The 26,154-nt window shown below is 43.2% G+C and overlaps 1 protein-coding gene across 1 annotated transcript in view; it reads right to left on the minus strand.

Annotated features, from left to right (window-relative positions):
- Window positions 1-26,154, minus strand: part of sox5 (SRY-box transcription factor 5) — an 82,485-nt gene that overhangs the window by 13,742 nt on the left and 42,589 nt on the right. The window contains 4 exon segments of the mRNA XM_073480853.1: window positions 1,112-1,310; window positions 6,969-7,133; window positions 15,531-15,616; window positions 18,913-19,039. Coding sequence (XP_073336954.1) covers window positions 1,112-1,310; window positions 6,969-7,133; window positions 15,531-15,616; window positions 18,913-19,039 — 577 coding nt within the window.

Below are 26,154 nucleotides of genomic sequence, written 5' to 3' on the forward strand. Positions count from 1 at the left end.
CGAGGAACACGCTATTCTTGTCCTCCCCACTACCACCAACTCTATTAGTGTTTCTTTTAAAGACCTACATTGTCGTAATGAGAAATATTTGCAAACCCTTTTTTATGGAAGTGTATTGAAGTGTGGGAACACTCGTTCTGCATGTGTACAATTTGTACGCATTCACAAATGTGTTTGTTAGGACGTGTATGTGCCTTTGCACAAAAATAGGGTTGATTCCAACTTTAAGCATATTTTTGCTGTTCATTTGGCCATCAATTGTATCATTTACAACAATAATGCTTTATTCATTCAGTCTGATCATCTGATTGCTTATTTCTGTCCCATTTTGAACTTTGTTGTAGCAACGAAAGCAATGATAATCAGGCTGAATTGCCATTTTACTTCATTCATTTGGCCTCACACTGTTTGCAAGTTGGTCGATTTTTTGTTGGTACGCGGGGTTATTTTGTCTTGCCCTGACTAAACAGTAGTAATAAACCTGTCCTACAAACAAACTTTACTAAGAGGAATGTTACAGTACAATGGCCAGTATAGCTACATTGAGCGCTAAGTGGCTAACTAGCTTTGCAGGAGGATGATGTCCCCATTTTTACAGGGTTCTCACGCCCACTTAAACATCAAATTCAAGGACTTTTCAAGGACTTCCCTGGCCCAATTGCCTCATATTCAAGGAACCAATGCAGGATAGTTTGAGACTTGGATCAAAATTAATTACTGTGACAAAACTTGATGTGTATTTTCAAAAACTTTACAATACCCTGATTCCTTCCCTTGAATTAAAAAATCTTTAAGGATTTCAAGGATTTATGGGAACTTCGTTCTGTCTTGAAGAGCTCTGATTGAGTGAATGCCTCTCCAGATGAATAACCAGGACACTAAATCTCTTTAAATTGCTACACAAATTGAAGATGTGTGGTATGACTCGGAGGTCTCGTAGTAGGCCAGCCATGTTCTCAGAACCAAGAAACTTGGAGAGTACAATAACAACCGATGGTAAAACTACGAAAAAGACCCAAGTTGTAACAACCTTGTATTATCCTTTAACTTTTCCTGTGGCGTGTGTGTGTGTGCGCGTGTGTGTGCATGATGGATACTTAAGTCCACTTACCAATTGAGCTGACTCTGGTCGGTGGTCCTCCGATGCTTGAGGGGGCAACGCTGTGCTTCACGGAGCCGGCATGGCCCAGCTTGGTGGCAGCAGCAGCAGCAGCAGGGACCTGTGGGGAAGTTGGGGGGGAGTTGGGTGACTTGCTCTCGGATGCCTTAGGCTTGGCCGACAGGTTCAGTGGCTGTGCACCCTCACTGTCCTGCAAAAACCAAAACAGCACAGTTTCGCCTGCTGTGACCACCGTAGGAATTTGGAAGTGGGAGGCAGAGTGGGGGACCCCTCACCCTTTCTCACCACGATCACTCGCAATTGAAGCTTTAACACGTACCAATTAAACGGGAGCCCATGCACAGCAATCTAAGGCAAGCCTGGTGGGACAGATGACAAGGTGCATGCCACTGCCCGTATCCAAACAGCTCATCATAAGCGATACAATCAACAGAACAAACAAAAATATTTACCAATATATTTAGGTGCAAACCACTGACATGTACATGCAAAATAACTGACTTCCTGTCACAGCAAAGTCAAGACGAGATCATGCACATGCATGTGCACACTCCACATGCAGGCTCCAGTAAACATGCACCTGCTCCTCGACATGCTCCAAACAAGGCCAGCAGTGAGAGCAACAATCAACACCTGAGGAGAGGAAACACCTTGAAGTCATTCTCAAAACTACAGGGTTCGCCTCCTTCTGTCTTTCCCATAGAATAACATCTCCATGAGAGTGTCTTTACAGCTGCAGGACTCTTAAGACAAAGTGACGTCTCCATGTATCAAACAGCAAACAGAACAGAGGACTGTCTGCCACTTCAATGTGCACTTGCTCCATTAAAAACAAGGGACCTTCATGGCTGTGAACATGAGATTGGGTAAAGGGAACAGTGAAGGAGCACTTTATGCCTCAAACACACACGCACAAACACGCTCACACATAGTCCCAAAAACCAATCAATAACTTTTTGGAAGTAGCAGTTTTTTGAGGACCATGATGCCAGCAGTACTTCTATATTAAAGTATTACAATGCCAAACAGGACTTAATATCACTATGTCTGTATCATTAAATTCAGTCATTCATCTAAATCAAAGGAGGTCTGCACACAGCTATAACCTCGATTTATGTAACAGACAGCGGCCCCTAAATGAATTGGCATGTGGACCACCGCACGATGCCGGGGGCTGTTATCGCGTTTATTGTCATGGCAACACCCCCCCTGCTGATGACCTAATCCAATCAGGGGGAGCCTTGGAGGGTCACATGACAGGAAGGAAGGAATTAGATCGCCGAGGGGCCAGATGTACACAGACCGCTCGGTGTAATTAAAACTCTGCAATTAAAAGGCAGACACAACAGGGGCCTGCCAGAAAAGATGCTCAGCAACAGTGTGAATGATTACTACTTTGTTTTATTTCAGTAAAATATATTTTTTTCCTAAATGTTAATTTTTATTTTTTTTTAAGTTAAAGAGAACATTATTTATGACAGGTGTGGTCCAATTGTAGTTAAATTTACACTGTAGAATGGAGACATTTTTCTTCTTTATTTTCTGGTCATTAGTCTAATTGCTGCTTAAGCGGAGCAGAATCCAGCATACACTGAGATCCAAAAAGAGAGCAAGTACTGTATGTGTGTGTGTGTGTGGCATATCCACTCATTAAGGTCGACTTTCCCCGATTCCCACTCCTTGAGTCGTACTAAGCCTTATGAGCCCCTCACAACTCAATTAAGCCCTTCCAATTAAGCCCCTACATGTGTACGTGTACGTGCCTGTGTGTGTGTGTGTGTGTGTGTGTGATCAACACTTTGCGCATGTGTGTGTGTGTGTGTGCGCGCGCATGCATGCGATGAGGCCTAACCGGATTGTCCTTCATTAGGGGGGTCTTTCTAAATAAACGGAGGACCCCCAAAGATGCCTTCAGTGAGACAATGGGCCAGGAGAAGAAGAGGCGAGAAAAGCAGAAGAGAAAAACTGAGCGGGATCTTCTCAATCCTGACCCATATTATGGTGGGCTTTGGCTGGGATCGCGTTTGAATATTTATTACAAATAGATAATGCCTCCGCCTCTTGTACAGTGGATGGGGGAGTCTCCCCTCCGCGCCAAGCCAAATCCTATGGTGGGAAGGTGGCCAACCTGCATTATGCCAGTGTGGAGGAATTAGTTTAGACATTGGAGCTCAGAGGCTTGGACTGACTTGTTTATGTGTGTGTGTGTGTGTGTGTGTGTGTCACTGTGAGACATTGTTCAACAAGCTCTAAATCTCATGACAGTGTGTGTGTGTGCATGTGTGCGTGCATGTGTGTAAGGCCTCTAAAGCCTCTGAAAGGCTTGGAATCTTGAATTAATACAATTGCTTTTGTGTCTCTCTTGGCTGATGAAACAGTCTCCAGCTTTGAGACCGAAAACATGCAGAGTGACAACGAGAGCCAGAGGGACAGAGAGGAAGAAAGAGGGGAGAGATAATGTGTGTGTGTGTGTGTGTGTGTGTCTGTGTGTGTGTGTGTGTGTCTGTGTGGGCTGTATTTCACTTCTGTGGATGCCGACATGTGCGAGCGACATCAGGGTTCTGCATCTTATCACGGGAGCTGACGGTTCAATTAACAGGACAAGTGTGTGTGCCACTACCGTTTATCCCGGGCAGCTTTCTGCCTGTGTGTGTGTGTGTGTGTGTGTTTAGGTGAGTGTGCTACAATGTCCATGTCAGGACCTTTACATGTGGCTTTCTCCTTGCATCTCTTTCTTTCCTCCTCCCTCTGTTTGCTGCTCTCTTCCTTTCCTCCCAGCTAGAAGTGTCTGTTTGGATATTAATTATATTGTCGTATCTAATTCCCTCAGACAGCAGGCGACACAGGAGAGGCATATATGACACCGGTTCTTAAAGTGTGTGTGGCACTGATTCAAACACTAACTACTCAAGTGTGGAAAAGCACTTCACATTTTCGGTTTATTTGTATTGGGATAAAACATTTGAGTAGATGTGAGTTTACCTTGACAGTCTAGACTGATTGTTTAATGTATTCATAGGCTTGTCAGCTCAACTTACCTCTCTGTTAATAATCATTGGATTGAAAGAGTTATTCACTTTCCAACACACTGAATTTCGAGACTTTGTAATTTGATGTAAATTGCTTGGTAAGTTTGCATTGGTAAACCTAGCAATGGTTATACTTTCATGATTATACTAGGATATCAAAGTGTTTAACTCATGATTGCCAACATAGTGACACACGTTTTAATCTGAGCAGACTGTTAATGTATACAAAGTTTATATGGCAAAACAAGATCAACACAATTTGTTTTTAAAATTCATTTAGCCAGAAAACATCTGGTGCGCCAAATTGACCCTTATGGTGGCCCCACTTTGGACAGCCCTGGTATACAGTAACATAAAATGTAAAATACTGAAGAAAGGTAAATGTACTTCATTACTTTTGGCCACTGCGTGTGTGTGTGATGCATGTCAGCAAATGGGCTACATATGGTGCATAATTTGAATTGCACTATTGTATAGGTCTGTATGCATGCCTGCCCACATCTAAAGATCCACTCTTGTGTAAAAGAAAGATGCGTGTATGCTGCAGTGATTTGTGTGTGTGTGTAAAGGGGGTGCATGGTTTCTAGTTGGCATGGTGCCTTCTTCAACACCTGTGAGTGTGTGTGTGTGTGTGTGTGTGTCCGTGTCTCACCCGAGGGTAAAGCACTTAAGCGGTGTGTGCCTGAGTCCAAACAGCTGTGAGCAGAGGCAGACAGCACGTCTCTAAATGACTAGAGACCTGAGATAGAGCCCACAGGGGGAGCACACCTCTGAAATATACATGTCACTCACCCAGAGAGAGTGAGAGAGGGGGAAAGAATGAGTGAGAGAGCTGCAGTGGTCAGCCTGAACCAAAGACATCAAAGAAGACTGAGAGATTGACACATAGAATTAGAGGGAAAAGAAAAAGAAACTCAAGGAAAGCTAGAAAGACAAATATCTCTAAAACTCCACAGACCGTTTATCTAAAGTTTGTCTCTCGATGCTCACAAACAGTGTGAGTGCACAAGGGGAGGAACATCGACACAGTGGTGCGATCAATTGGCTGGTTTGGCTCCATGGGGCCTGTCTGGTGCCATGAGGGTCCACTCCCCAGTCTGCCACTCCTGCTGGACTGGGGAGGCCATTATGGCACCATATCCACCACAGGCCACAGCACTTGCCTGTCAACCCAACTCCATATATATGGTAATAAGACGAGTGTGTTGGTGGGGCGGGACGGTAGTAGTGTGGGTGAGTGATGGTGTAGTGAGGGTTTGATGGACAAGGAAGCAGGGGTGCAAGCTCTAGGGTCAACCGTAAGCTTTAATCTGTGCAATGAGCTACAGCTACAGTCTGGCACATGTTAGAGTGTGTGTGTGTGTGTGTGTGTGTGTGTGTGTGTGAAAACGGGAAAAGGCATAGGTCAGGAACAAAGTAGAGGAGGAGAGGAAAAAGAGAAGAAGAGAGGAAGTGGAAGAGAAGAGAAGGAAGGAAAGGAGATGTAGGGAAAGGAAAGGAATGGAGATATGCTGAAAGGAAAGGAAAAGAAGGGAAGGGGGGAGAAATAGAAAGGAAAGGAGATAAGAGGACGGCGAAAGGAAAGGAGAGAAAATGGAGAGATGCCAGGAGAGGAAAATAAAGGAAAGGAGATGGAAGGAAAGAAAAGGAGAAGAAAGGGGAGAAGGAGAGGAAAAAAACAGAAAAGGAAAAGAAGTTGTAAAACTTTGATTTATGTGATAAAATGAGAGATTAACCCGAATCAGATTGTCGATCTCTGCAAGAGTCTGATCCCATGTGTGTGTCAATGTCTGTGTTGATTTGTGAATGACCATTACACTTATGGGGGGTCCAGGGGTGTATGGAGGATGTCAGGGGGCATGAGGGTGTTGTGTGTGTATGTATGTGGAGTGGGAGGTGGTCAGGGTCCCAACGGCTGACCAGATATTCATAGAATTCCACTTGAATGGACACACAAGGCTTCCCTTCGCCCCTATTGTGCAGCCAACCAAGAAAATGGCACAAACACCAATACATTGTCAAATCTATCACCACCGTACACCAGCTGGAGTTTGACGATAAAGTTGAGGTGTTTGATTTGCAGAGTTGACCACGATTATTGTCAGGGACCAAAGTGTGCATTAGTATGAGGAGCTGATTGTTGCTCAGGACATTTGTTTGATTGGGAGAAAACAGGACAAGATTGGGGATGCAATGCAGCCTTCAAACAAGCTTTGATGCACATTTTCAGCTCATGCACTGCAGTGAAACACAATTTCATACAGGCAAACATTCACTCTTTCGGTCTCTGTTGTAACACTAGAAAGTGTATTCACCAGACAGCTAAAGTCATGTCTGAGTGAGTTTGAGTCCAAGAAATTATATTTTCTTATGTGTGAAATTTGCAGTGAAATTTGTGAGTTTGTATTCAATAGAAATTCACTTTTAGTCAAGAATATTGATGAAATTAGTACATTTTATCTTAAAATATGAAACAATATCTAAGTCGCTATATTAGAATGAAGGAAACAATTAAGATAAGATTATAAAATACTTTTAACACGTTGATTTACATTGAAAACAGGTCTTATTTACTTAAATTCTAATAAAATGACTCAATAAGACTTAAATTATTTTGTAGTTTAGTGGTACATTTTCCAAATCTAAATTTTAAGCCTTATTGTCCTTTTGTGTTATTTTCTTTCAGGACATTAAAAAAAAATCTGGCTCCCCAACTGTGTGGGCCAGCTCTAACTCTCAAATCCACTAGCATTTTTAGTATTAAACACACATACATACACATGCACACACACTCGCAGCAGCCATTGTTTTTCCCTCACCTTGGTCTTGTTTGATTGTGGGGAGCTGCGGCCCTTGTCGCTCTGTGGGTGTGTGTTGCTGGGTGGGGAGTGTGTGCCCAGGTTGGCTTGAGGGGGCAGGCTTCCTGCGTGCTGCTTGGCCCCCGGAGACACCTGCATCGCTGCCAGCTGAGCTGCGTACAACTGCTGCAAGGTCAGAGAGACAGGTAGACAGACAGAGAGACAGACAAGAATTGGATTGGGGGGAGGGTGGACAGTAAGAAAAAGGAAGAAGAGAAGGAAAAGAGAGGGGAGGAAGGGAAAAAAAGGAGAAGAAAAGGGCGACATGAATAAATGAATACTCGAGAGCGCACAAACAAAAAAGAAGACGGCGGCTAAAAAGCTCTGGAAGAAGAGGCCATTAGTGGCCCGGCCTCTGTTTGTGTGACAGTGAGAGATAGAGAGGGACATCTCCACTGTCAACCCCCTCCCTCACCCCATGGGAGAAGCGCTAACAGCCTCTCTGACAGGCACAGAGATGGCCATGTCCCCTCCAGGTGCATCGTGGGAGAAAGGGAAAACATTCCGGCTATCGAGGTCACGCCGGAGAGCCCGGTCTCTCGCTCAAGGTGAAAAAAAAGTGATGATGGGGAAGGAGAGAGGGAGATTTGTGAAGCTACATGCCAGATGGGACATGCCAGAAGTGTCTTGTGCCCCTGCGATGTATTTTAGTGTGCTGACAATAAGTTGCAAAAACACACAAAGCGCTATACAATAGTCTAAAATTAAGATAAATTGCTTTGATAACTGCTGCGGTAAACAAAACAAACTGGGCTTCCCTATTCTTATTTATGTATTTAATTAATTTCCAATTAAATAAAAGCATTATGGCTTGAGCTGCTATGGTGTGAACATACTCGGGAATATTTATGCAATACCATTGTATCACACAAAACAGTCTCTGGCCAGTATTTCCACAGCAACAGACACAGCATAATATTCACAACTTGGAAGGAGCCTCAGTATTCATAAACACTTCTTTCTGTCTCTCTATCTTCCTCCTCAAAATCATCCTGCAAAGCTCAATTACTTTCATGTCTGCTAATACAAATCTCCAAGACGCCGTTTTGTTTTCTCAGAATTGTTATTCCCTCATCTGAAGAGCAACAGAACGGTTGTTTAGTGAGAAGTAACTGATGTGTTGTTTTTTTTGAATAGTTATAATTGTTATTATTTATTTCTGGTGGAAGATTTTTCTGGATGAGGACCATCCTTTTTTTTTCTTTTTTTTTTGAGTTTAACTTCCGTCCTTCTGTTGGTGCTTGGCTGCCGGCCACCGGCGTCAAACAAAGGCTGGTTTATGCAAATGGACAAGGAAGAGATGCTGTCACTGCTCTCTCTCTCTCTCTCTCTCTGTACCTCTCTCTATCTCTCTTGACAGCCACATTAACTCTGACTCTCCTCTGCTATCTTAAATAAAGACATTTATCTCCTATTACACAAACAAGGGGAAAAAATGAGACATTCAAACTGGCAGCGCACACACATGCACACAAAGAAGTACTATTTGGAACAAACTCATATTTGAATTTGAAATAATCTCCGCCTGACTGTCACTCACATGTGGCAACAACAATATTCACTGTCCAACACTGCAATAGCAGTGTTTTCTCTTACAATACTCCAACTTTTCTGTTGATTCTATTGAATTCGCAAACTTTTCTCTTATATAAGATACCTGCAACTCCAAAAAGATAACTAACTTTATCCCTGACAAACACTTTGAGAGACTTTACATTGAAGAATTTTTTGTAAAACCTAGGTGTAGTGACTGTTCAGAGCCTTTGTTTCTCCCTATGTGATTTCTTTCAGCCTGCTTGCAACTTAGCATTTTGTCATAATTTTCTCAGAAAAATGGGCGTGGACATCTCTTCTTACTAAATCCTCTGGTGCTGCTCATCATCGCTTTTGGAGAAGAAACCCATGCCCAGAGTGTCAGCATCTGCTGCTGTTCTAATCACCGGGGGAACAATGATAATTGAAGCACATACAGTGGACAGGGTGTGCTGCTGCTGCTGCTGATGTGGAAATCAGCAGGAGATCGGTCATGCTCTGGCGAGCTACACGAAGGCCGCGCGGAGGACCAGCTCGCTGAGATCAGATCAGCCTCCACTCGCTCATTTCTCTTCAATTAGCTGCACTGTGGCTCCTGGAAGAGAGGGTGGGGGGGTGCAGCCGAGCATGAACATCCCTCACCCCCCCTCCCTTCCCTACCAGCCAAACCCCCTAGCGAGTGGACCACAGGCGGTGTGTGTGTGTGTGTGTGTGTGTGTGTGTGTGTGTGTGTGTGTATGTGTGTGTCCTGCCATATTCGGACCAGTGGTTCAAAGGCCTCTTTATTTGCAGAGTGAATTGAGTTCCATTACAAGGCCAGCTCCCGTCACTCAAAGACTGCTCAATGGGCCGACGTGCAATGACACACACACATGCTCACGAGCTCAAACACACACACGCACGTACAGAGGGCAGAGGCACTGTGGTGCGCGCCCAGAGCGTCGCCACAATGACATGCATGTCAACAAACAGGAAGTGACAGCGCAAAGCCCCCTGGGGTGACCGGAGGAGCGAACACACACACATACAGGCACACAGAGCAACACAATAAGTGAGAGGAGGGGGGGCTGCAATCGGAGTTGCAGGATGAGACTAAGGAATTTGAAATGTCACTCACTATCCAGGCGTGCATGCTGAGCTGACTGTGTGTGTGTGTGTATGTGTGTGTGTCTGTGTGTTTGTTGTTAAGACCCGTTAAGACGTGCTCCTCACTCTTTCTGTCCCCTAATCCCCAAATGAGAGGCAAGCGCCAACACATGCATGTGTTTTTGTGTGCATATCTAGTGGTCAGCGTGTGCTTGTCACATGACACCCCCAACATGTGTGTTTGTATGTTTGTGTGTGTGTGTGTGTGTGTGTAAGCATGTGAAGCCTGAGCTCTATTGACAGGAGGGGAAAAGGTGATGTGTGACTATTGGTGTTACTTTGAGTGAAGACACGGGGGTGATTGTTTGGTATTAGTGCTATTGACACTGTGTGTGTGCACGCGCGCATGTGTGTGTGTCCATTCTCTTAGTCGTGCTGTTTCCCCTGTCATCTTAGTAGGGGGGATCTATGAGTGTGTGTGTGTGAGTGAGTCTTGGTCAATAATCTGCAGCTTTAGTCAGATTACCAGCTCGCCTGGTCTTTGTTGTCAGAGTTAGCGGCGGTTCAGAGCAGCCTGAGCTCTATTGTTTACATGGACACCGAGGAGTATTGTGTGGATCTTAATGGATTCTTGTCTGTCTGTCTGACTTCCTGTGTCTGACCATGTTTTCTTCAGTGTATTATTAGTGTTCTGTACTGAAAAACAAAAAAGAGAAGAGAAGGGTGGACTAATTGTAGACCTCTGTTGCTTTGCACATCTTTCGATCTGTCCTTTTCCTTTTGAGCCTTTATTCTCATTAAGTAATTGAAAAATATTTGTGACTGAACTATGCAATGGATAAAATAAAAATGTAGAAAGAGGAACACAGTGGTAAAGGTTAAACAAAATGATTACAATGCCTTTCTTATACCTTTGTGGGCACAGCCTCAAGGACAAACATAAACAGCATGAAATCTGTGGAGTTTCTTTGACAACAAACATTTCAAGTATTTGGGATATTTTTCTCTTTGTGTTTGCTTTAGTTGTAAAGAATGTTAAAAAAAGAGTAAAAAAAGTTACTTTTACTTCAAGCAAAGTGATTTAACTTTATTTGAAACCATTTGTTGTGCCGTTTTATCACAACCGTCAATAAAGTAATTAAGTAGGCTTTCACACCGACAATCAAAGAGGATTTTATAATTATACATTTAAAAAAACCTTTTCCTTTACTCATTATGTGCTGGGAAGAGGTAAGGCACATTTTGCCTTACTACAGTCACCTATCTCTGCTGTCTATTGATTTCATATTGATCCCTTTGCTATCACAAAATGGCATTTCCTTGCAACCCCAACAAGCCTTTAGGACCAAAAGGAAGATATCAACCCTGAAGCAATTCTCACCTCCGCGAAAATGCTTTGCTACACTCGTCCTCTCTTCCAGATAAGGTTTTGTGGAGACACGAGTTGCTCAATTGATTTCTCATTTACCTTCTGTCTCTTTTTTCCTCTTTTTTTATCCTCCCTCCCTCCCTCCCTCACTCAAACTGCCTGTCTGTTGTTCACCCGTCCATCTCTCCGGTGTACAGTGCGGTAATCCAGGACAATATGTTCCAACATCTGCCTCTCCATATGATGCCTGACCCACACCATTGACCCTCTTTATACCACGCCGCACACACACATTTAATCTCTCTCACACATCCACCCTTTCCTCTTCAATTTACCTCCTTCCCTCTTATCTCTCTTTTTCTCTGGTTATCCTTTTTAAATGATCATCCTTCTAAATACCTCTCTGGTACTTCTGCCTTTTCACCTTTATCGCTGATCTCTCTCTTACCCGGATAAGTGCATTTTTCTTTTTTTCTTTTCTTTTTCAGCTCTCGTTCTGTCCTCCTTAGTCCATTTATGTGATATGGATGATATCAATGATATCAAGGGTCAATAGGGAGCCAGATTAACATGCTCTAATGCACAATGTCACACTCATCCCCCAGATTAAGATACTAAATGCCAAACTTGTGTGTTCCAAAGCCTCTGTTGCCTTGAAAACCGTCCGTGGAGGATTCTGTGTTAAGCTCCCATTGACTATAAGTGCTACTCTTTTGATTTCTATGGAGGATGTTTTAAACATAGAAAGAGCTTTAAATCATTGAGAGATTAATACATTTTTCTAAGAACTGCACTTAACTGAAAGCCGTGCTTTTGAGAGTTTTTCCATCCAGTTTTCTTTCTATGTACATAGTTTTTACACAATGAAGTCAGGGTATCACTGATTTCTTCCTCTATTCCTTTAAATGTAAGTGATGTTTAAAAATATATAAATTTTAAACTACAAATATGATATGTGGTTGTGGTGATGTAATCAGGGTTATTTCTACAGTTTGGAGTCTAGAGTTTTTTATTAGAAATCCTGCACAACAAACTGGAGGCATGGAGCTTAAAAAAACATGAGCATGTACCAGACAGGAAGCTAAAACAGAAGATGCCATCAAGTTACATCATGGGAAATGTAGGATTCAGTGTTTCTGGGGCTTTTGACCTAAAAATCGATAATATAAGTCAAGATATCTCAGGCTTTGCTGCAACAATTTTGATGATTTAAAAGAAATGTACTTCTTTTAAGTCCAACAACTTCAAAACATGGGCAATACTAAATTGCTGTAGTGCCCCTTCAAATCCTGTTTGTTTTTGTTTTTTTTTAATCCTTCACCGGAAGTATGAATAAAAACTTACAGGGAAGTACAAGACAAATTACCAAACACTCAGTTAAGAGAAAGAGAAAGATCATTACAGGACTCCTGGGTAATAAAACTGTCGAAATTCAAACATTTAGTAGCTATTTGTGGTCACCAGCAAGGTGCGCGGTGCAGCTTTAATGATGTCAGTAGGTACATAAAAAGGTGTGTTTGTATAGTATGGGTTGCGTACATTAGTATGAACTACTCAAATGAGTCTATTGAAGCCTGTTGAAACTAAAGGTCATGACCTCAAAAAACTTAATGCCTGAGATATGAAGTGTGTTGCATATCACTAAAACTCAAATATTAGTGACTTTCATATTCTTACTGCATTTAAGGATTACATTGTTCCTTTTTGGACCCAAAAAAATAAATCATATTTGACACTTCGAGACACAAAAATAGAGTATACTGGATTTTGACTATAAATACAACTGTTTACTGTATTTCTTTAACATGTCCTCATTTTAATGCAATTTCATGGGTGTAAGGGAAGAAATGCATGATGTTGCATATATAAGAAAAAACATTTGTGCCAAACATTAGTGTACAGGAAATGACACAATATACTGTGTAGTGTCTGCGTGTGTATAGTTCTATTGTCCACGTTGAAATAACATATCTGTCAGCATGTTTCTGTGCACTTTTAAATGCAACTGGGAAGTTCATTGTGTGCCCTATCTGAAAATCTTTCATTTTCTCTCTCTGTTTGTGTGTGTGTCTCAGTTAAGTGGGTTCACCTGTGTCATCTCCGACAAAACCCACTCTGTTGCCGTGGCGACCTGAGGCCTGAGCTAACTGTCATGTCTCGTCTTGGCGACAGAAACACCTCCTTATCAAATGAGGGCGCAGGGACAATCCCAAAGGAAATCCATGCACATTGAGACATCTGTACTTGTGTTAGCTGGGGCAAATCCGTTTCTTTGTGACAAGCCTTAATCTCAGTGTGTGACTGTGTTTGTGTGTATGTGTGTTTTTCTGGGAGGATTGTAAGAAAGAAATCTGCGAGTGAGATGTGTTTTTTTGAACTTGTTGTGTCCTCTCACCCCTCCCTGCTGGTAAAAAAACAAAAAAAAAAATCCAATTGCAAGGTGGACAAAGCCGTTCAACTGGAGATTGAGTGAGTCTGAACACAGTCGAACATATGGACGGCTAGATTGAAGCAGTGATAACACGCAGAGGACATTATTCTCAGGCTAAACACACAAATGTCCTCACACACACACACACACAGGCACGCACACACACATGCGAGTAATAATGAAATCAGTGTGGACAGAGGGGTCCGTTCTCCATGACAGAATTACACAGCTATTCTATTCTCCCTGTAGTGTCTAGCATATGGGGCAGCACGTTTGGCTGACAGGTGCAAATGTATTACACACACTCTGCCTAACCTTTAACCCATATTTTCCCATCATTCCCTAAATGTGTGAACAGTAAGTGAAAAAGATGTGCAGGAAAATATGTCTGTCAGTGCAGCTGTTTCTCTCGGATATTTTGCGTGTGTGTGTGTTTATGATAATGCGTGTCAAGGAGACATGAGGGCCAAGTGCAGCCTGCACCGAGGCAGAGCCCAACACTGGAGGTTAATGTGTTTCAGACAGGCGACTGGGGGACGCCCGCGCAGGCTCTTAACCCCTGGAAGAGGGGGCCCCTGAAGCTCATGTGGATCTGAGTGGAAGTGTGTGAGGTCTGGATGTGTGCTTTTGTCTGTGTTGGTGTACGAGCAGTGGTCGGGGAAGTAAGGGTTACCACGCGATAGGCCACTTATTCTACATATGCAGACAGGAAAAAGACTAAAGTCAGACTCATCCTCCTTATAAGTGGGATAACAGATGTTGACTCATTTGTTTTTATGGTTTTACCTCTCTGTGGCTTTGTCTCTCTGTCATCACTTTCTGCTTTCTTGCTTATTCACTGTTTGACCTCTATATATGTGTGTGTGTATGTGTGTGTATGTATGTGTGTATGTATGTATGTGTGTATATATATATATATATATATATATATATATATATATATATATATATATATATATATACATATATATATATATATATACATATATATATATATATATACATATATATACATATATATACATACATACACACACATACACATGTATGTATGTATATGTATGTATATATATATATATATATATATATATATATATATATATATATATATATATATATATACATACATATACATACATACATACATACATACATACATACATACATAAGGGTTGACCCCTTAAATTTGACTGCTCTAAACTTTCAGATAGCTTCCAGCGTCCAATCAAATTATACATCGCTATAAAATTCTCTGCCATTTTACATCTTTACATCTTGCACAACTTTACACATGGCTATCAAGTTTTATACGTCTGGCATGTAGCTTTACTTTGTCCCATTTTTTTGGCCGGAATGAAAAACCTCCTTAAAATTCAAGTGATATTCAGTGATTTTTGAACAGTTACAGTTTGTGGTGAGTTTCAGCAAAAAATATCTTTGGTTAATATTAGAAATTTGTTTGCATTTATTGGCAACATAAAGATAACTGACCGGCTGACCACTTTTTTGTAAGCATATGTTTTATCTTGACAAGTGTGTTTTCCTAGTTGGTTCCATTCATGTCAGTACATGAAGGACATTGTGTTACAAAGGCATGAAGGTTGCTTTAGATATGTAATCCATCACAGTCAATAGCATTTTCTTTTTCTGTGTCTGAATCACATATAAATACGCCTCTGTGCTGTTAAAAGAGACTGAAATCTCTTCAGCATCACCCACACCCACACCCACCTCTGACAGTCAATCTGAATATTTCTGTCTCCTACTTCCTTTTGCAGGACAAAGCCAGGGGGGCTCGGGTTACACTTGTCAGTTCTGTGTGATTTTTGAGCTCTGATCATGAAGATCATGTTTTTATGGGATCACTCCACTGTCCACACTGTGACAGCTGTTCAGCTCCCCCTGCGGCTGTGTTTGTGGTCTTGTATAACTCAGTGGGCAGTATGTGGTGTGAACACTGTCAGGGTTAGGGGATTTATTCCCAATGGGACCACCCAAGTGAAAAAGAAAACTGAATGTTTTCATCCACGGTATTCAAAGACTTGTGGTTGTTGTTGTTTTTTGTCCCTATTTCTGTTTCTGAGGTCATGTCAGGAAGTCTTACCTGGAGTTGTAGGGGTCCCAGGCCTGGTGTGGCAGCAGCAGCAGCAGCCATTGTTGTGGGGATGAGCTGAAGAGGGTAGGGGTCACCTGAAGAAAACCAGACAAGATCACACTTTTTAACACATTTCACTAATATTAAATCAAAATCTTCCCTCGCCCTGTCCTTTATTCTCATTCTATCTCCCCTTCCTCACTCTCATCCTCAATCTCTTTCTGCATCCTCGTCCCTTTCCCCTCATCCTCCTGTTTTTCTCCTCCCTCTCATACCACCTTCGTCCCTCTCTTCCCCTCGCCCATCAGCTCGCCTCCCCACCCACCACCACCACCACCACCACCACCACCTGAGTCCCCCTCTGCAGCTGTTAAAGCCGTCCTTTGTGTGTGCTGCCGGTAGGGCCTTAATGAAAAGCCTGATTGTGTGTCCTCCTCCTTAATACCCCTGACAAAGAGCAGCGAGGTGAGGGGATTCTGATAAAGCTGGCCCCAGCGCCGTAATTAAGAGCCGCCACTACCGATTGCTGCTCTCTCCTCCCTCTCTTTTTTCTCCCCTCGACTGTCTTTTCTCCTGCTTTGTAGGACGAGCTTTCAGTCTCTCTCGCCTGTCTCCCACTTTCTCCCTCCTTGAGTCCTTCTTGTTGTCATCTTTCTCTCTTCACAAGTTACTCTCCACATCCATCCCTTCCTTCTCCCTCTCACCCCCCCTCTGTCAGGAATGATAAATCAAGACAGAGATGGGCGAACAGAGTGGAGGGGATGACAGAAGTGTGGAGAGAAAAGGACGGGTGTGGATTATTAGTGACCAGGTGCTGATAGGCTGTGTTGTAATTACTCCGAGAGAAAGGAAGAGAGAGAGAAAAGGGGGGAGAGAAAGGTCAGAGATGAGGGGAGGAGGAGGTGGAGGGTGAGGAAGGACAGATAGGGAGAAAAAAGGAGAGAGGAGGAGGGATACTGTACCTAATCATTCTTCTATTGAGTAAAACATGCCTGTTGACAGGTCTGATTTCTATGTGGTCATACCCACAAACCAAAATATAGCACATGGAGGTCAGGTTTTAGACACTGGTATCACAGCGAGGAGAAAACTTGGGAATGTTCTCAGGGCTTGACCTTGCATTTCTGACCTGAACCTTTAGTGCAGCGGTCAGCTTCTTGGCTCTATCAGGACCTTCTATTGTGGATGTGTGTGCCCGTCTAAGTGTGTGTGCACTTGGCATAAGCCAAGAATCTTTTTCCGACATATTTTCCCATATAACTCTGTTCTTAAAAAAAAAAAAAAGCTGAGACATTCTTTTCTCCAGCGGGGAGGGAGGGCAGGAGGGATTAAAGAATTATTTCAGGACTGTGTATTCTAGGAGATGGGTCTTTTCTCCTCGCTCCCTGGACAAACATGAGCTGGGTGGATATTTATGCTCCTCCTGGGGGTCGCTGTAACAAAGGGAGAAGGACGGAGGAAAGCAAACATGTTGCTCTTGGCTTGAGGACAGCGACCTCGAGGAGGAAATTTCTCACTGACAAACAGACCAAAGAGGGAGATAGATGGAGGGATGAGAGAAACTAAAATGTCATCGATATCCCTTTGGAGCCTTTTGTGCAATTTTACATTTGTTAAATTCTCCAAGGAGTGCTTCACATGATATCATGATGATGTAATCAGGGTTTTCTTGAGCTTAAGGTTTAAAATTTTGCAAAGACAGCCTGTTATGAACTTGAGACATTGAGTTTGAAAGAGCAGGCAGAGATTGTCTTAAGAAAAATGTTATTGGGTTGCACAATGGGAAATGTAGGATCCAGTGTTTTTCTAGTCTAACCCATAATGCAAACTAAAAGTCACCATATCTCGGCCTCTACTGCTTCATTTTTGATTATTCTACTTTTAATTCTGTCTCTTGTTAGTCCCCCAACTTTACAAAAGTGCAATGTTAAAACACTAGAAAAGCCCCTTTAAATGTATTTTAGTAGGAGAAAGGAGAAACACAAGAATCTGAAAATCCTTGTCACTGCAGAGGCCATATGTGGAATAACACATTATGTTTGTATAATTTCTATGACTGAAATGCTTTGAGATCACCAGCCTTCCCAGAACTTTTTTTTTTAAACATCGAAGTTTTGGAATAAAAGTCAAAAGTGAAAGTCAGCTTCAAATTCAACTTCTCGGAAAATGATGAAAGTCACACCAGATAATGCAGTGCTGTTTAGAAACATTAAAAACAGATTATAAAAAGTCCTCAGTTTAGCTTTATCATGTTGTGTCAGTGACTTGGACAACAGACAAATTGTGTTATTGTTCAACAAGTGTTCACACTGAACAGCCGTCCATACTGTGCAGATAAAATCTATTCATATCTTCAAAGCGATGAAGCGCCGTGAGAATATGTCAGAGCACAATGCTACACATGTCCTATTTAGAGCTGCAGCACCAAACTACATCAACTCAACAACAACTTTGAAAGTTGCCAGAGAGTTTTCTCAGGGGCGGCCCAGCCTGGCGCGGAGTGCCAATCCGGTTGGAATTGGCGGAGGCAGTGAAAAGACAAGCCCACCACTTGACAGGGTATTTACGTGGGCAGTGGGCGTGGGTGAAGATGGCACTAATTAAAATGGAATGGACTTGTTTGGGAAGCTGTGAAACTCTAAGGGGGTGTGGGGGGGAACTTGGTGTGCACGCGCTTGCGTTTGTGTGCACGTCTGTGTCTAAGTTTTTTTTGTATTTGCGATATCACAAAGCAATCGCTGGCTGCCTGGACATTTGTGTGTGTTTGTGTGTTAGTGTGTGTGGGCTGTATTGGAAACATGTTCTGGCTGCGTCCTGTGTTAATGTGAGGAGAACCTGGGGCAGGTCACATTACCACCCTCCACACCCCCCCCTCTGCTAACCCCCCCATCGTGCATTTATTCCCAGCATCCCCTGGCAAGCACCAACCACTTTTTTCTCTATCTTTCTCTCTCTGTCTCTGTCTCTCTCTCTCTCTCTATCATGGTAAACAACACATTGCCACACAGCCGGAGCGTGATAGCCAAAAAAAAAAAAAAAAAAAAAAAAAACATGTCCTGCAGGACGCCTGTATTTTGTTGCTTTTATAAATCAAAAAATAGACAAGACAAAAGGAAGGAGCCAAAAGGACTGAGCGAGAGAGGGAGAGATAAAGAGAGAGAGATTGAGAGTGTAAACAGGAAGGGTGTATTTGGACTGGTTTTTCTATTAAGAGAGAGATGTTGTTGTAGGGGCGAGCTCGTCTTTTGGGAAACAATCCGACTCCCTGTGTGGGAAAACGGTCAGACTCTACCTTGCTTGGTGAAAAACGTTTGAAACATCACACATAGAGAGAACTTTTACACTGAAAGTTGCACCTATTTATGAATGTGTGTGTGTGGATGTTACTCACTGCAGCCAGGCTTGTAGTTGAAGCCAGGGGGCATGAGGAAACCCTGCTGGGCTGCAGCCGCCGCCAGCGTCCTCTGGTCTGGAGGAAAGACAGGAATCATCAGCGGAGGGAGTTGGCCCTGGACCTGCTGATGAAGGAGGGAGAACAGGGGAGAGAGAGGGGAGAGAAGGAAAGGGGGGGGAAGAGGAGGTAGAGGAAGAATGGAGAAAAGGGAGAAAAAAACATGAGCATCCTTGGCATCTCTTTGAGTGACCACTCACAGACATGCATGGAAAACAACACAGTAATGCTAAAAATAGCGCTGTGAATGTGTGTAATAGCCTTAAGTACCATTCTGAAGACAGTTACATCTGAATTACATCATAATGATTTCTCAGAATCATATGCATTCAGGTTCATATAATTCACATGGAACACATACAACACTAATGACGTGCCGCACACACACACTCAGACTGTAAACACCCGTCCTCTCGATTCAAAGACAAAAAGCAACTCATGAGGAGAGTTCACAAAACTCTCACAACAGCTGGCCCTTTCCTTGTATTTGGAAGATGATGTTCTCTCCCTTCTCCCCACATCAATCCCCCCTCCCCAACAACCCAAACACATCGACGCACACACAAACGCACAGACACAACCCTCTGTGCGCGCCCGTCGGCAGGGAGCCATATGACTTCACAAGGTTTCCAGGATTTTAAAAGGAGAAGCAGAAAAAAGCTCCTTCGATGGGTGGCTTTGGCAGGGACGACAGGAGAGGGAGAGAGAGAGAAGGAGACAGAAAGAGAGAGAAGTAGGAGACAGATGGTTGCACTAAACAGCGTTCTGCCAAAAACAACACACAAAGACTCGCGTGTGATGGACTGACTGACAGTTTGAGAGGAAGACAGGAGAAGACGAGGAGAGGAAGTGAGGAGGAGATGGAGAGTGGAAAAAGGTGACACGAGGAGGAAAATACGGAATCTTATCGACCTGTAAAGAGGTGTAAAGCTGGTATGATGTAGAGGCCACAGATATGAAGAAAGGGAAGGAGCTCAAGCCAAATTCCTTGCAAATTTTCAGCAATTTTCCAAAAAGTAAGGACAAGAAAATCAATGTGTTTCTATAAACTACTGGGCAACATTTTGGATGAAACGTACTCAATGGAGCCTCAGTAACTCTTCAGCTGTACAGGTGCCTCAAGTTTTATGTGTTGTCTTGCTTTTGTTGAAACATACAGTGTTTTTATTGGCCACCGGTTCTGTTTTTAAAAACATTGGGCATGGCAACAATACAACAATGCTGCGCCTACGCTGTACTGAAATAAGATAAAGAAGAAGAGACAGGTCCTGGAATGTGATCACTTAGTTAAGAAATCCGTTTCATCATTCCTGTACTTCTTCGCTTTATTATTAAAATTGATTTGATATTCAGGCATTTTTTCTATTTTCTTCTTTTTTTAGGCTCTCCATTTGAGTTTTAGTTAAGGAACTTTAAAAATGCCATTCAAACAGATGTATGGAAAATACATTTTGACAAAAGTGTTGAACGTTCACCTGTTGTTTCATTATGTACTTGACAAAATACAACTCTTTTAATCAGTTTTCATGTTGCTTGTGACTTTCTCTCAGTTCATGTCCTGAAAATATGTAAAACTTTTCTTTCTTTTCACTCCTGTGTATTAGTAGAGTAGTAGTAGAGTATTTGGTTTTGGCCAAATATTTGGTCTCTGCAGAGTATATGACTGAGTTAGACTGGATTAAAATCAAAACTTCTTGAGCTGGCCTACAATAAAATTAAAGGATGGATTGCTTGCCACAGCAAACAACCAAAACAAAATGAATTAAAGGTGCACTCCAGCAAATGCATTTGGCACTTCCGTAAAGTTGGGATGCTTGTGAGAAACAAAGAATTGTCAAATTCAAAGCTGAAAGCCAAAGAAATCAAAGCCAAAGAAATCTTGAGTTTTATCCCTTTGTATACGCCGCACTCCCGAACCTTTGGATCCTTCATTTCCCATAATTCAACTTGATAAAATTGGTAGAGTGCCCCTTTAAATCAAATCCCTGACAGGGTCTTGAGGTCTTTGGCCTTAACCCCTCATTGCAAAGCACTTTTTCTCTCATCTCAGCTCTCCTCCTCCCCTCCTTCTCCTTCCTGTCTCTGTTGTTCTGCCAGGAGGGCAGCAAGGTAATAGCTGCATAAGATAATGGACAGGTAAAAGCTGTTTGATGTGGAAAATTGATCTGGAATGATGAAAATGGCGGGAAATGGCTGCACAATCATAAGGATGCGGCGGTGCCACGGTACAATCAGGCAATATCTCAGCGACACGGACACTTGAAGTGGTTAGTGCTCGAGACAGGTAAATAGTCTCTCAGTGCTTACAGCCCTTTCCCTGCCTGTGTGTGTATACTCAAGTTTCCCTCGGCGTATGCATGCTCCTGTACTGTAAACACCTATGAGTGTGTGTGTGTGTGTGTGTGTGTGTCTCCTCCTCCCCCCTCCTTCCTCCTACTCCTGTGTGTCGGCATGCGGCAGCCAGCAGCACTGTAATCAAACTATCAGTACGCAGGGGAATAGCGCTCTCTTCAAGCGGCTCCTGTTTCCCCCTTACACCAAAAACAATAATTACTCCACCATTTTGGTAAACCATAAACCGCCGTGCCGCGCGATCAGAAGGGAGAGGCGTTCCAGCGCGATGCTCGGACAGGACCCCCGCGGGGACGAATCACAGACAGAACAGTTCCGCTTTGCCTTTCAGGCCTAATTGGACATATGCTGGAGTGGAGCTGGCTAGCAATACTGTAATGTACCGTAGGGAGGGGAGGAGAGGAGAGGAGAGGAGAGGAGAGGAGAGGAGAGGAGAGGAGAGGAGAGGAGAGGAGAGGAGAGGTCTGTGGCAGCTGTAATACATACATACTGTACATAGACACACTGGCATATATATTGTATGACATCTGTGTGTGTACACATGGCTTTGCTTTCTTCCACTGCAAATGAAAATATCAGTCTCTTTTCCTATCACATAACAAAAAGCCTGCACACAATAGGACAACATTAAGCAGTCTAAAGAACTGTTGCACAATACACATGAGTCTTCACAATGGGATAAGAAGATCAAGCAACACAAGATATGAACAAAATGGCACGAGACAGACACAAAGGAATTAGAACACAACAGAAATATACAGACGAAGTAAGACAGAACGGTTCATGGAGAATCCTTTCCTCCTATATGTTGCCATTATAATTCAACTAACATAACAGCAACATATAAGAGGGAATGTGTGTGTAACAGCTGTTGAGCAGCAACACAAGCTTAGCATGGTCACTGGCATACACTGACCTCCATAAATGCACATATATATGAGGCAGAAAACATGGGTCGGATGAGGTTGAGGGAGAAACTCAATGTGTGAAGGGGTGAGGAGGGTGAGGGAGCTTCGTCCGCTATCTGATCATATGATATTGAAGTGGATGCGTCTCCCTCATAATGGCTCCCTGTGCATTCCTTCCTATTTACATTCCTTTACCATGTGCAAAATGACTTAATCTGATATTTCTCCCAATATTGGTTATACAATAATGCAATACCTTAAAGTGGATTATGAGCTCTGTGTGCTAGCCTCGTGATCATAGTGTAAACTTTGAAGCTGAGAGGAAGAAAAACGAGGGAGAGAGCTCTCCCAAATCAGAGAATAAGAAGAATCAGAGACAAAGAGATGCATTGACAGAAGGAAAGAAAAGCCTGTGAGAGAGAAGTGAGGGTGAGAGAAACAGACAGAGGGAAAGTGAGAGCGAGGCCAGATCTATCAGACAATCTCCAGATCCCACATAAAGGAAAAGGCACATCTGAAACAGCAGGCGCTTTGGGGAATAACGCACTCCTCAGCTTCTCTTTCACATCAGGCCCAAAGTGAACATGAAAACCTACAACGCACACAGACAAAACATCACACTGCTGCTACTGTAGGCTGCCGACGTGCAGAATAAGGAGCTCCGCTTTTTATCTGCAAACCCCCTCCCCGTCCAAAAAAGAAACCTGAAGCAAACAAAACTGGAACTCATCTGAAATAAAAAATCCTCTAATCAGCGATAAGTGAATGCAAAACAAAGAAAAATACTCTGAACGGAAGAAAAAGCACACACATATATATAAAGAAAACGTGTGAAACTTTTTCTTGAGAACTTTCACAGGGGCAAAGAGGACAGAAAGAAAGAGAGAAGTCGACAATTCACCCTGGCGAGAGAACTTCTCAGCAAATAAACAGCAGATAGATGGAACAGAATGAACAAGAGAGGGAGGAAGAGGAAGAGAGACGGAGAGGGGAGCAAGAGTTGGATAATTGGCAGCGAGTCGAGGCTGCGTTCACCACGCGCCAGGCGGCACAGCTTGAACTTAAAGCGCCGCTGCGGCATAATGAAGATGTGGCCGCTAATTAACATATGGGGTGCGAAACAGGTTGGTTGGCACGCGGCGCGCTAAAAACTCCAAGGTAAAGTTATTATTGGGGAGTAATTAGCTCTATGAAGTTAATGCGCCGAACAATAGCTGCCAGCGCCGCACAATATGGCTCGCATCTGAGCGCGCGAAAAAAATAGCCCCCGCTAAAGTGCGAGTCCCACAGCTAAAATCTGTTGGCGACCATATGCTCCGGCAATTAATGCAAGACCTGAATGACCTATTGCTAAAGAAGGGACGTGCGAGCGATAGAACCAATAATTAATTTGGAGAGAGAGAGAGAGCGAAGAGAGAGAGAGAGAGATAGGTGGCTTTTAATATTAGTCCATTAACTTTCTATGGACAGGGGCTATTAGAGGTCAGCCTGCTGTGAATGTAGAGGGCATGGCTCATGTCCCAATGGACTGAATGCACACACACACACACACACACACAGGTGTGTCTGAGTGTGGGTACAATAGAGAGAAGGCATGTGAGAGAGGGTGGGTCTCAGTAGGAATGGCTGCTTGGTTATGGTCCAGTTTGTGAGTCTGTGCATGCACATCGACATGTAAGGAACACACAAATTACACTGGTTGCAGTGTAATGAGAGTGATTAAACAATTACACAGGCAATTGGGTTAGCCGCTCCTATGCACAGGGTACAGAGGTGGTGGTGTGTGTGCATGTATGTGGTATACTGTACGTGTGTGAAAATAAATGAAAATCAATTACTGTTGCTTTTGTTTTTGGCTTTTTCTTCCCACAGAATGAAACATATTCAACACGGACAAAAGGTGTGACTAAATCAGGTATTATTACACTTGAAGGTGTGTGTATATGTGTGTGTGTGTGTATGTCTGATTGAGTTACCCATCTAGGTTAACCTTAATTGAGAGCTTGTTAGCCGCTGTCGCCGCCGCGTCTGGCCTCTCTTAAACTAGTCAAAGCATCAGGTGGCTTTAGTCATTTTGATTCTATCTCACTTTTTCTTCTTCTCTGTCTCCCACCAACAGCAACAGTGCTTGATGAGATGAAACACAGCCAAAAGAGGTAAAGAGGTAGACACACACTCGACTGTGTGTGTGTGTGTGTGTTTTGGTTGAGTGAGTTTTGATTCATTAGGCAGGACACACTTGTGTCCCCTCATCCCTCTGTTTCAAATATACTGTACATTGTGAGTGTGTGTTGCCTCAGTTCTATGAAAATGCGTGTGTGTTCTCAAGGTAAGCCCTGAGCCGCTCGGCAGGTGAGCTCCTTTCATCCCCGTTGCGCTTCCTCGCGCGGCAGCGACACTCGTTCCCGACAACACCGGAGGGAGCCTTGGAGACAAGTCGTTTAATTAGAATGAGAGAAGAAGAGAGGGAAAGCAAAGAAGTGTGAGGAAATGTGCTCACCCCTTTGAGCTTAACAAGACGGCCCCTAGCAGGGGGTAGGAGTGCATGTGTGTGTGTTTTTGTCTGTCTGCTTGTCTTTATGTGCACACATGTTTTTGGTTTATAATTCTTAGGAGAGTAAGTTGTGTTATACCCTCAGATTGGCACAAAGTTTTTCAAAGTGAAGGTCATTTTTCCTGGTCTTTACTTACCCTGGGGGAGATGTTTAGCTTCAGGGTGTTTGTATTTAGGTTTAAGATTAAAATATGGATTAAGTTTTTATGGGTTAAGGGTATGGATAATGTATGGTAAGGGTTTATGACCTATTAACGGTTAGGATTAGAAGTTTAGTCTGGATAAAGGTTCACGACTTGGATGAGTTGTAGCAGACCTCCCTCAAACAGTAAAACGTGAATGAGTTAATGAATGAATGTGTTCATGCTGCCGTGAATGTTAATATGAGTGTAACAAAATTAATGGATCATAATTGATGCTAATTCATTGATAATTCCAGGTAGAATGAATTAGTCAGAGCAATAAGGGAGCCAATCACTGACTTGTGAGCACTAATGAATGGTGTGTGCATGTGTGCCCTGTTCATACCGTATGTCATTAGCTTGTGTTGCTGTCATGTCTGCCTCTGTAAATGAACTTGCTTGTTTGTCGCCTCGCACACACATTCGGCGAGTGCTGCTGGCCTAAATAGTGGACGCTAACACACATATAGCTAGCTCGATTTGGGTTTCAGGGTGAGAAAAAATAGGAAACCGGACGCGAGGACAATAAATAATTTGTCCTCCTTTCATGAGGGATGTGTGTCACTCTCTTCTCTTTTTCATGAGCTTGATTATTCGTTTCATTTCATCACCTCTTCCAAGTGGACGGTTGAAAGCATTCTTCACAGGCCTTTGGGGGGTTTGGGCCTAACAAAGCCAAGGACGCAGACACACACACACACACATACACACGCAAACGAAGGGACAGCTGAACTCAGCCTCGTTAGGGGGAAATGCAATCACAAGGGGTTTATCATACAGACACAAAACACACACACACACACACACACTGAACCTGGTGCCCTCTCTCTGGCAGGCCATTGTATTGTGGGATTGTGCGGACAATCTCTTCATGAATGATTAAGCAGTGTATTTCTCGACCAAGTCTTTGATGATGAGTGTGTGTTTGATCATCAGGCAAGTGCGTGCCGCTCTCTGCGGCCGCTTTCAATACGTGTGTGCACGAGTGTGAAGACGTATATTTCCGTATGTTTGTCCGTGTTTGTGCATACTTTGATGTGTGTGATATATGTGAATGCGTGTGTTTTTGTGTGTTTTTGCGCTCCTGCGATGAGCCCCTGTTGATTATGTCCCTCTCTTAACGAGGCTGCCTACAGCTGCCCCTGCTTGTGAGAAACTATTGTTGGGCCCGCTCAATGGAGAGACG

Source organism: Pagrus major, chromosome 14 (assembly GCF_040436345.1).
Source record: "Pagrus major chromosome 14, Pma_NU_1.0".
Classification (NCBI taxonomy): domain Eukaryota; kingdom Metazoa; phylum Chordata; class Actinopteri; order Spariformes; family Sparidae; genus Pagrus; species Pagrus major.